Source organism: Panicum virgatum, chromosome 7K (assembly GCF_016808335.1).
Source record: "Panicum virgatum strain AP13 chromosome 7K, P.virgatum_v5, whole genome shotgun sequence".
NCBI classification, from domain to species: domain Eukaryota; kingdom Viridiplantae; phylum Streptophyta; class Magnoliopsida; order Poales; family Poaceae; genus Panicum; species Panicum virgatum.
The window spans coordinates 40324177-40335606 of NC_053142.1; the positions used below are offsets into that span (position 1 = coordinate 40324177).

General features: G+C 45.7%; 2 protein-coding genes and 1 non-coding gene across 3 annotated transcripts; all 3 read right to left on the bottom strand.

Annotated features, from left to right (window-relative positions):
- Positions 1-4216: 4216 nt before the first annotated feature.
- On the bottom strand, positions 4217-6428 carry LOC120642499. Its single transcript, XM_039919058.1, has 6 exons — positions 6377-6428; positions 5783-6264; positions 5017-5194; positions 4837-4919; positions 4675-4744; positions 4217-4593 (listed from the first exon to the last, which is right to left on the bottom strand). The coding sequence occupies exons 1-6, from the start codon at positions 6426-6428 to the stop codon at positions 4469-4471; spliced, it is 990 nt and encodes a 329-aa protein (XP_039774992.1). The 3' UTR covers positions 4217-4468.
- A 491-nt stretch (positions 6429-6919) lies between these two features.
- Positions 6920-6993, bottom strand: TRNAT-AGU. Its single transcript has one exon. It is a non-coding gene; the product is annotated as a tRNA-Thr (tRNA).
- A 150-nt stretch (positions 6994-7143) lies between these two features.
- On the bottom strand, positions 7144-9669 carry LOC120642397 (uncharacterized protein At1g65710-like). The gene is made up of 2 exons (XM_039918905.1): positions 8287-9669; positions 7144-8197 (listed from the first exon to the last, which is right to left on the bottom strand). Exons 1-2 carry the CDS (start codon positions 9337-9339, stop codon positions 7319-7321), a joined length of 1932 nt encoding a protein of 643 aa, XP_039774839.1. The 5' UTR covers positions 9340-9669; the 3' UTR covers positions 7144-7318.
- Positions 9670-11430: the final 1761 nt, after the last annotated feature.

Genomic DNA, 11430 nt, shown 5'->3' on the forward strand with positions numbered 1-11430 from the left:
TAGAGATCATAACTTAGCTCTACCTTGCTTAGCTTTATATCCTGTTGTATCCTTTATAGCTTGTGTTGGTTGCTTAGTTAGCCGGTTGGTGAATTGAGCCTTACTAGTATTGCATAGGTTAAGGTTGCTTTATTTTGTTTTAGAAATTTGAAAAAGGCCCAATTCACCCCCCCTCTTGTTCCATCGATCCTTACACTTATATATTTAATTTTAAATTTAGCGATTTTGCTAATAGTAACTCTTTTATATCAAGTGCTAATGCTAATAATTCTAATTTTATTATTTTTATAATTATGAATTTATATATTTAATAATTGTATCCAACATGAACTCTTTGGTTAATTCCTAATTTCCTTATATTCTTCTAATTCCGAATTTATAGCCGCGGGTAGCTTGTTTTTTATTGAATTATTTTTTGTATTTTTACCTTAACAGAAAAGATGTATTTGCTATTTTATTTACCTATCTTTCGCCCTCGTTTAATATTACATGTACCTTTCTATGTATAGAAGTTTATATCAATCATTTATTTCTATACCAGGTTTGCATATTTTAATACTTTAATATGCAAAATATCAATTTGAGAATCGTATTTAATATTGGGTCATGTTGAATAGATGTTTGACCTCGATTTGTACCTTTCAATATTTTATTATTCTTTAGCGAAAAGATCTCAAACCTAGTTGTTAGAATACCTAAGTAGCTTCTAGTAGACTTAGGTCTAGCTTATTGTGGAAGCAAATTAAAAATAATCATGGATAAAATATTTTAAAAAAGGTTGGGCCTCTTTGCTGGCTTCGGTCAAAATATATTATTTTTTTATTCATTTTCACTTGTCCGTACAAAACTTATATACATGCTATATTACTATATATCTATATATTAATTTTTATTCAGTGAAACCTATTGGTATTTTCCCCATTTATGTAGATTTTTTATTTATTTTTAGCCTATCTGACTGATTGCATAATTGGTCAACTTCATACTTTTGTCATCTCGGCGATGTATAGTTCCAGACATGTCTTCGCTGGTGTTTCTAACTCTTTTCTTTTGATTTCCATTTCCTTGAGCTATTTCGATTGATTTCTCCATCTTCTGCTTTTTTCTCCACACATTTGAAATCAATTAGTGTATTTCTGCACCTAACTGAGTCGTTCTCTGTTTAGTTCGACTCACTTGCTGTTTTTTCCTAAGAGAAGAGGAAAAACAACACCAACTGTATTGAATTATTTTGTTGTAGGCTATCAACTTAGGGCTAGTTTGGCAGGACTTCGGCTATGGCTGAAATGACTCCGGTTGTAGCTCCGTTGATGGAGCAACTTCTCTAATGGAGATGGAGCTTGGAAAACGTTTGGTAAAACTACTTCTATTTTTCATGAGTACATGGAAGATGTTAAATATGCAAAGTGATCCTAGCTTATGATTCCTTACAGATAAATTTTATTATTCTCCTACAATTTATAATATGATTTTATAATAATATAATTTTATATGAAGTAACATAGTAGTAATATAATAATAGAATAAGCCAAAAATTTATCTTTTCTTCTTTTTTCCCTCACTTTTGTCATTTTTCCTACCTTTCTTTTCTCTTTTATCTTTTTCTAGTTTTTTATCCGATCTACTTTGCTCCTTCTTTATCCTTTCCCCACACAAGTTATGTATAGATTATGGAATATGTAATATTTTAAAACACGGTATAAGTCAAGACACTAATGGAAATATGGATTCTTATGCGAACTTTGTATTTTCTACGGACTCTGTTTTGGTAATACGGACTTTGGATAATTTAGAATATTGCATCTTCATTGAATTCAACATGAACTCTTCTAGTTAGTTTAGACCACGTTGTGTCTCCTTTAACACTATTATATTTGATAATAGATAAATAATTAATTATTATACTTAGAAAGGTTAATTTTTTCTTCATGTTAATGGAAATTAACGCTTTGCCTACGCATCAAGAATATCACACGTGTGTATGGTTCAGCGTGGCGCATGGAGGGTAACGTGCTTTCGTCTTATTATAGATACGGGCTCAACCACATTGGTGCCTTGCTATTCGTAATGCGCGCTGCTAGCTTCTTGCTATTTGAATAGCTCAACATATAGTTTTGCGCACTCCACAAGTCCACAGCATCAGAGGACAAACCCGTTGAATGCCTAAGTTGAAACAATTTAATATGGTGCAGATCGATATATGTAGGGCGAATATTTGAACCACAATTCCATAGCCCCCAGTACTGGCATATGCAAGTCCTGCCTCTTATTTTTGTCGAATTGCTAGTCAGGCTAATCAGTTTCTGCACGCATAGCAAATAAAACAAATTAGGTTGTGTTTAGATGCTGAAAAAATTTAGACAAAATTCACTGTAGCAATTTTCAACCGAAAGTAGAAGGACTAAACATGATCTAATTATAAAATTAATTACACAGATGGACGGGAAATCGCGAAACAAATCTATTAAACCTAATTAATCCGTCATTAGAGGTTGTTTACTGTAGCACAATATTATCTAATCATAGTCCAACTAGACTTAAAAGATTCATCTCACAATTACACTCGGGGTTAGGGAATGAGTTTTATTAGTTATCCATATTTAATACTTCTAATTAGTGGTCAAACATTTGAAATTACTGCATGTCCTAATTTTTTTTTGGAATCTAAACATAGCCTTAGGATGGAAGCTGCAGCACTCAAATCGAGCTCCTCATCCGCGGGATCGAGTTGTTTCCTGTCTAAACGAAGTTCTCATGACTCAATTTAATTACTTCTTGTCCAAATTGATTTTTCTCATCTGCGGATTGCGGCCTAGCCAACCGTCCAACCCTATCGAGATCTTGTTCTTTATTGGATTGAACTTCTTTTCATCAATAATTATGTTGCTAATTCTTGGATTTATTAGCTTGCATCTATCTAGACCGGGTGTCTCATTATATAAAATTGAGCTTGCATCTATTTAATAATGTGAGCGACATAGAGGACAGGATGCATGGGGGTGCTGTACGTGTGTGATTAGGGAAAGGAAACATAGAATCCATGTCCATGTTATCGTATTCGGCATGAACTCTTTGGTCATGTCCTAATTTTTTTAAATTCGAAAATAGCTATTTTCTAATTGTATTTGATATGGACTCTTGAGTTGATCTAGACCGTTAGATCTTCATAAAATCCAACGGTGCAAATCTTCTCTTTTTTAGATTAACGTGAGAATTTCTAGACTCTCTCGGCAAATATGGTGGCTTCTTTCGACTTCTTTTAACCTTCTCTTATTAATATAATAGAGTATTATATTCTTCAGAATGCTGGAGGATGACACATAGGTTAGAGAAGTTAACAGTAGCAAGAAAGGGAGATTTAAAGCAGGAAGAAATTGTCAGACAGAATCCCATAGCATTGAGCAATTCAAACTTGTACGCCTATACGTATAAGCTGTCATTATAGTAATGGCAGTCATGGCTCTAATACACTGTTGTAATGCTATCGGTAAAATCTAATGCCATAACAAGTTGCCAACAAAGGCAGCTGCAAATGTCTGGTATCCGTCGGCATTAAAAATTGTCCATGTCAGCTTGTACATGACACATAAGCATTTTGCTTACAAGGAAGAGAGAGACGGGAGACAAAGTACACTTGTATAGTAAGGAAGATGCAGCACTTCATACTGGACCAAGAAGATACGTACATGTAAATTGTTGAAGGGGTAGAGAAGAGGAAAGCTACCATGATATAAACCTCTGAAATGGTTCTCTCTGGTACCTTAAGACTTTAGTGATGTGGAAGATTGCAATACAAGTTTATATATGACCACTTAGTGATGTGGAAGATTGCAATACAAGTTTATATATGACCACTGTGAGTGTCATAAGGACAAGTTTGTAATAGCATTAATGGAAAATTGATCCAGGCATAGAAGGTGTCATAAATAGATCCTATTAAAACGAAAAGCCATTTTTGTGCAATACTGCAGAAAAAAATTCTGCATCAAGCAAGGATTTCCTAACTGCAGGTGCAGCTTTTTTTTTTTGGGGGGGGGACCAAAATCCAGGTGATGCCCTAAGTTACTGCCAAAATCTAATTAATGTTCCCTGTTTTGCTAAGCACTAGCTTCATAGTTCATCAACAGGGCACAGCAAAACAAATTATGAAGAATCAATTTTGATACACAAATAGGTAATACCAGCTTTAGTGCAGTAGGTTGCCGGAAAGTGAAACTAACAAAACCAAGCATATGTTTACGTGTCAGGATTAAAGTGCCAACAGATTGCCAAAATGGCAATACGGCTGTTACAATGCACTTTCAATATTTTTCACATAAAGCAGCAGATCACTAGCTGTGATGTCAATATATTGCAGTCACAAACAAGTCATAAGGTAGACGACAAGAAAAATATGCAACAGCTAATCTACAAGTCTTACCTAATATTCTTTGCTGGAATATAGAGCTAGTTATGTACAGTAAATTATTTAACTGGACCCAGGGTCAAGGACTGGAAGCCTGCAGTAGAAGCTGATTGACTTGTCTGGCAATCTAGTTCCCGGGATCAAGTACTGGAATACAACTGTTAAGCAAGCACCACCAGGAACGATGCCTATACAAATAGTGAGAAAAATGTTATGGAAAAAAGTCTGTTGAACACAAAATGTCACTGATATTACAGCTGAAAACACACCATAGAAGGTATAGTCTGGCTTGGCCAAGTGACAGTGTAGACTCTTAACAAGGTGCTTCATATTCACTTGCTGCCAGAACATAGAACAAAAAGAAATCAGTGAAATAGATAGCACGAAAAGAAGAGTTGGGGAGTAAAATAAATGGAGCTCAGGAACAATACCACTGAGAGTGCTTCCCCTCTCTCAACCGCCATATCCATACGAGTCGAAGCAGTCAAATTTTGATCGCCGACGGGTGCATTTGCTGAAATGCAGAGCAATATGATGCCAGATGAGTTAAACAAGAGGCTGGAACACAAGGAAATTAATGCTTATTGAAACTACCAAGTGCCATATCTTACCACGATCACCAACAACCCGAAGCTTCCTGAATTCAGAGCCAACAGTAACAAGAGAAGTGGAAACTTGAAGGTGGAGATCGCCGTATTGCGTAACAGCTACTGTTAGAATATCACCAACATTTTTTAGGCGATCCACTAAGCTTTGCAATTGTGGCAGATCAGGAACCTGGACTAGAGTCTGCACAAAGAACACCCACCATGTACCACCATCCATTAGTGCTACTGTCAGCTAAGAAAAAAATGTCACTTTAGGCTTTTTTTTCTAATTAACATGAGTGCACGGGCTTTTGGTCTTAATAACATAAAAATGAATAAATACAGACCCCTCCAAACTGCAAGCACATTTCCCCTGAAGAAATTGTAGTTGGATTGTTAAAGTAGTTTTTCAAACAAGTAATAGAGAATATAACTCAATTTCAGCACAAAATGAGCATTCAACCTGCGGTTGTAAACATAAAATATTCGAAATACATATCTGGTAATTCAACATTGGTATTCTGCTACTACAGGTTGCTCTTGTGCAGTACTGCAGGCAAGTGCATTTTTACAAATCTGCTAAGCATGAATTCCTGGATCAAACCCCATTCTTTAAGAAGCAAAATATCTTAACAATTATGCAGTTCACCGTTGTAAATTTGAATGTGTAGCTAAATTTGGGTCCGAATTAATCAGGTGAACTGGAACCATAGTTCATAGGACCATTTTTTTGGTTTGGTAGATGATTAGGAACCATAAGACTATAAGAGACTACATGAACGCTACGCACCTGAGGGAGATCCTTGGCGGCGTCAAGGGCGGCCTGCAAACGCTCGACGTCGGAGCGAGAAAGAGGGCGCGAGATGGGCACATCCTGCACGACGGCCGCGCGGGCGCCCTTGGTCTCGAAAGTGAGGAACGGCGTGGCGGATCGTGACCCTGCGGGCAGCTTGTTGACGAGCCTCACCTGTATCGCGGGGGCACCGGGGCCGTCCCCGGCGGCCGGCGGCTGCGCGTGGACGGCAAGCACGCTGCGGAGCGCGCGTTGGAGCAGCGCCACCTCGACGGAGAAGGCGATCTGGTTCCCGTTCCGCGAGGACAGGTTGTACTCTCGGAAGAGGAGGTCCTTGGCGAACTGCGCGACGCACTGCGGGCCGCCGCCGTCGGGCCCCGCGGCCGTGGCGCCGAGGAGGTTGTGGAGGAGCATGGCGTGCGTGGGCGTGAGGAAGACGTGGCAGACACGGCCCACCTTGTCCATGGCAGGTAGGAAGCCTGTGCGGCAGAAATCGCGGGGGACGCATGAGACGTACTCGACGAATTGCGGGAGAGACGGAGGAAGAGGGGGAGAAGGGGAGCTTGAGCTTGTGTAATATGCAGCGCATACGCTTGTCGAGGAGGGAGATGCCATCATCTGTGAAGAAGGCCTTGAACTTCATGGCTTACGCTCCGCGGCGGCGGCGGCCTCTGCTTTCGTCTTCCCGTCGTGCGGCGCGGGAGTCGCGGTGCTGAGGCTGCCGCTGGGGGATTTGGCGCGGATTTGGAAAGGTTTCGCGCCGAAGAGTGTGGTGAGTGGTGACTGGGTGGTTTGGGTTCCTTCTTCGCCACACTTGGGCTTTTTTTGGTTTTGCGCCGTGGGCTTTATCAAATTTATGAATTGTGATTATGGGCTGGATCAAATTTATTATTTGTGATGTTGTGAGTAACATTTCCAATTCGAAGCCATATAAATAAGTGAAAAATGGAGCTCTGAGTGTGGTAAACAATTCGAAGCCATATAAATAAGTGAAAAATGGAGCTCTGAGTGTGGTAAACAAAAAATTAAAAAAAAATGGAGCTCTGAGTGTGGTAAACAATTCGAAGCCATATAAATAAGTGAAAAATGGAGCTCTGAGTGTGGTAAACAAAAAAATTAAAAAAAAAGGAACTATGCTTTCATTGAGAGTCGAACTCAAGACCTCCCGCTTACTAAACGGGTGCTCTAACCAACTGAGCTACGAAAGCAGCTTCGATTTGATTACAGGTCCTGTAAATTTTCCTTTTAATCGCCGCGTATTGATTTGTAACTTGATCAGGAAACACGGCGTGAAGTGACAAACGAATTCGGTTGCAGAAATCGTTGGGAGCAACTTACTTCCAATCAAGGTCCAACACTAAGCAATGACAGTGAACGAATACATTGCCAATGTCACCGCCTGATTACATCTGAACAATGTATCACCAAACTAGCAAAGAATCCAAACGCTGAAAGACTAATCTGAAGCAGCAACCTATCTTGCCATTAAAACTTCAAACCAGAAACTACCATGACCTACTGCCAGTAACGTCCCTAAACAATCGAAGAGCTCGCTGAGACCCCGCGAGCATCGGACCGGCCACTGAAGGCGCTGCCGCTGCCGCGGTGAGCGCCTCGCACGCGCTGAACCTGAACATTGCTAGCAGCAGAACCACGGCGGCTGGGCTCCTGCGTGCTCTGCCATGACTGCTCCGTGACCTGCTCCACCTCGTCGCCGTTGTACGACTGCGAGGCCGTCCTGGTCCGGTCGGTGGAGTCGACGGAATTGGGCTCCCACGATGAGCACGTCCACGCGTTGCCGGCGAAGCTGTTGCTCCCGGCGGACTCCTGCAGCTCCGCCGCCTCCCCGGTGACCCCGCCGCGGATGTCACGCACCGAGACGTACTTGTGGATGCTCGGCTCCATGAGGTCGTCCTTCCCGACGAACTCCGATTCGATCACGTACCTCCCGTTGACGGACTCCCTGTCGTTGGCCGACCTCTCCAGCTCGAGGCTCTTGTTCTCGGCGGACGACGACGAGTTGAGGTCGGCGACGGCGTCGAGGATCGAGCAGGCCTTGGACACGCACGCCGGGAGCGCGAAGGTCGGCGCCGCAGCGGCGCTGGTGCTCTGCTGGTGGTAGTTCTGGATGTCCTCCAGGAGCAGGGACGCGTACGAGTTGCCATTGTGGTCGAGGTCGCGCGAGGAACGCCGCGACGACCGGCTCCCCGGCCTCGGATTGGTGACGTTCTCGGCCACGATGCTCACTGACACTGAGTGGGTCGCGTTCATCCTTGCGGACGATGCTCTGGTGTCCGACGCCACGGCCTCCTCCACAATCTCCTTCTCCTTCGCAGCTCGGGTACTGGGGATCTGATCCTTTGCCCGCTCCGCTGTCTTCTGTGGCAATGTGACGGCAGCGTCAACGGATTTCTGCAAACCATTTCGAGGATTTAGCCAAGTTGGTGGGGAACATTGAGCGCTAAAATGAAGAAAAGTTTGAAGCTTTCGCCGATCCGTACCTTTTGGAGTTTGCCGTTGTTGCCATTGTTGTGGTGGTGATTGTTGCCGAGACCGAGAGCGTTCTCGTCGAGCTCTGCCATGGGGTTGCGCCGGTAGGGCGACTGCTCGGCCTTCCTGGAGGAGCTCCGGCTCAGCGACGGCCCGTGCGTCGGCGGCACCCCGGCGTTCTCATTCCCCGCGGCGGCCGCCCTCGCAGGCGAGTTCGACCTCGGCGACGGGTACCTCTTCCCAGATGACGCAGCCTTCACCGGCGACGGCGCGCGCCCCTTGTCCCTCGCCGGGATGGACACCATCTTCCCCGGCTGCTGCCGCGCCCCCCGCTCAGCGGTCCCCGAGCTCCCCGCGGCGGGCGCGACGTCCGCCCGGCGCCCCGGCGACCGGCTCACCCTCCGGCTCCGGCTCCCGCTCCCGCCGCCAGTGCGGCCATCGTGGCTCGCGGACCGCTTCCGCTCCGGCGTCCGGCGGCGCGGGGAGGGCCTCGACGCCGCTGCCCCCTCCCTGCCCCAATCGCACTCGTCGGCGTCGCCGCCGCCCCTCCTCTCGTGGTCGAAGTCGTAGCTCCGCTTGGACCCGGCGTACCTCCGGTGCCCGCCGCCGTGCTCGCCCGACGGCGCCTTCCCGGACGCCGACGAGCTCCGGCTGAGGCGGCCGCACTGGATCAGGATCGCGTCCACCTCCTCCTTGGTGCAGCTCGACGTTCGCACCGGCGCCCGCCCCACCGCGACGGGCCTCGCCGCCTCCTCCTCCGGCGGCGCCGCCCGCTTCGCCTCCGCCTCCGCCTCCCCAGACCCGCCCTTCGAAGCCGCCGCGACCTCCGCGGCCGCCGCCGCCGCGGCGGCCTTGACGACGAACACCGTCCTCTTGTCGGCCGCCGGCTCCTCCGGCCTGGCTACAGACTTCTTGGTCGGCGCCGGCCCCGGCGCCTTTGCCTGGGGCGCCTTCTTGGCACCGGCGCCGCTGCCGGATTTCCGGCCGCCGCTCTTCTTGGCGTCATTGGACGGCTGCCCGTCTCGGCGCTTCGCTTGCTGCTTCTTGCTGAAACAGAGCCCCATGGGATTCAGACGTAGGTGGTGACGGACTCTGGCCGCGGCGAGCCGATGCGGTGGTGGTGTTTGAGGAGGGAGCAGACGGCACAGCTTTTGGAGGCGTGGATTGCAGTTTTGCGTCTGTGGTGTGCGTCGGCAGGAGAACAGTTCCAGCAGACGCAGGCGGGACGGATTTGCGGGGCGGCGGCGAGGGAGGAGGAGCGAGAGGGATTTCAAATTTCCTGCTGCTTTCCTCGGGGTCTGCGCCCACAGCGGCCGCCGCACGATGCGCGCACACCACAGGAGGAAGCCGTCGTTGAGCTGTGCGGAGGGCGGACGGGAGAGTGAGCACTGAGCATAGTGAAGACGTGCGCTAGTGCCACACCTGGCACGCTTCAGTCTAAATCTCAAATTCTTTTTCAAAAAAAAAAAGATACAATTTTTGTTACTGTACTTATTACGCCTCCTAATTCTTTCTAGCAGATGTTACCACTTCCCTGTCACTACTACCACTGGTAGTTGTAGATCTAGCTCGACATCCGCTGTAATCACTGGCTGGCATGAGCCGGGCCCTGGTGCCAGGCTCGTGTTTGTGGTAACGCCATCTATGGATATATTCAAATTGGAGCAGCATTGCAGGCGAGGGACTATTGAGCTTTTGGCATTGTTTATATTTTTTTGAACGCAAAAAAATCGACCGTTGCAGGGCGTGAGCAGAGCTTAGAATTTGGACTGGCCTCTGCCAACATCCTCACAAGTCACAACGCATCATCCTATTCCATTGGCTGGCATCCCGGGGGCTTCTCCTCCGAGTTTCATCTTTGACGAATTCTAGCGTATAAGATTTGCCAGGTCTGGGCAAAGGCGAAGCCGTCACCCATGATTCGTTTGAGTCAACGCACAAGGAAGGAAGCTAGGACCATTTCCATGGCTGACGGACCTTGCATAGGACCGAAAGTCGAAGGAGGATGCCACGTAGTTGAGATTATGGAGCATTTCACTTGAGGTTTAAATGGTTGAAATCACATGCACATAGGAATCTCATAAATATACCAGATGTTTTACATGCATTTTTTTTTGAAAAAGAATGTTTACATGCATATTGAATGCGAATAGTGTGTGTGGGAAAACCCTGCTCGAGATGCAAAATGCAAATGGTCCCAAAGGATGAAAGGATTGAAAAGGCTGATAGAGGAATCATATGTATCTTTCAATCTAATGGAATCCCAGGTTCGCAAAAGCATCAACTGAATCCTGCTGTGTAAAACTGAGGTAAACTATTATTAAAAAAAAAACTGAGGTAAACGAAAAGGAGAGGTGCTACCCAAAAAAAACGAACTGCTTTTTTTCTCAAAGCAAAAGCTGATTGCATGACTCACGCATCACGGTTCTGCTCGGGTAGGCCGGTAGTGCCTCATCCGCTTGGTGCTTCTCTCACTCTGATGAAAGAAACAAAGCAAAGCTGTTTTGAGGCCCTCGCCATCTCACTAATATGTTCTCACTCCAAGGACTGGATAGTTGATGGCTCCATGTCAACGACATTAAGAATTTACTCTCAGAAAATATATCTGCAAAAGATTGAAACCGTGGCCCAAAGAAGAAGAAAAAAGACAGCATATTTTCATAACTGATCCTTAGGAAATAAAATGGAACAAATGGTACCATACAGACGTTGCAGTATGCTGTAAACTTAAAGGAGTAAAAGCCTTGGATCAGATACTCTGGAAAAGCCACAATTCCATGAATTCAACAAATGAGCAAGCTCCATGGCTTCCATGCCAACAGGCCAAGTATTGGCAAGTTGGGCTCGTTAACTAAATTTATCCCAAACAAAGAAATATAATAACCACTGTGAGTATGCACTTTGAACTAACTCATGACGAGCACCGTAAATCTCTGATTGCACGTTGAAAAAATATAGAGTTAAATACACCCACGGCCCTCGAATTTGTCCTGAGGTGTCACTTAGGTCCATGAACTCGCAAAATCGAAATCTGCCACCCTAAACTTGTTAAGTTGTGCCACTTAAGTCCATACCCCTTGATATGGCGCCATGTGGCATGAATATATGCAAAAACACCCTCCGAAGTTGCTATCTTCTACCTTCACCCCCTCCCT

What these genes read in the sequence shown, in the direction of transcription:
- LOC120642397 (XM_039918905.1), bottom strand. Translation starts at nt 9,339, where the DNA reads ATGGGGCTCTGTTTCAGCAAGAAGCAGCAAGCGAAGCGCCGAGACGGG. An exon ending in ACAACGGCAAACTCCAAAAG is followed by an intron (nt 8,198 to 8,286) that starts GTACGGATCGGC and finishes AATGGTTTGCAG; the next exon opens with AAATCCGTTGACGCTGCCGT.
- LOC120642499 (XM_039919058.1), bottom strand. Translation starts at nt 6,428, where the DNA reads ATGAAGTTCAAGGCCTTCTTCACAGATGATGGCATCTCCCTCCTCGAC. An exon ending in CATCTCCCTCCTCGACAAGC is followed by an intron (nt 6,265 to 6,376) that starts GTATGCGCTGCA and finishes TCTGCCGCACAG; the next exon opens with GCTTCCTACCTGCCATGGAC. An exon ending in GAGGGGAAGCACTCTCAGTG is followed by an intron (nt 4,745 to 4,836) that starts GTATTGTTCCTG and finishes ATGTTCTGGCAG; the next exon opens with CAAGTGAATATGAAGCACCT.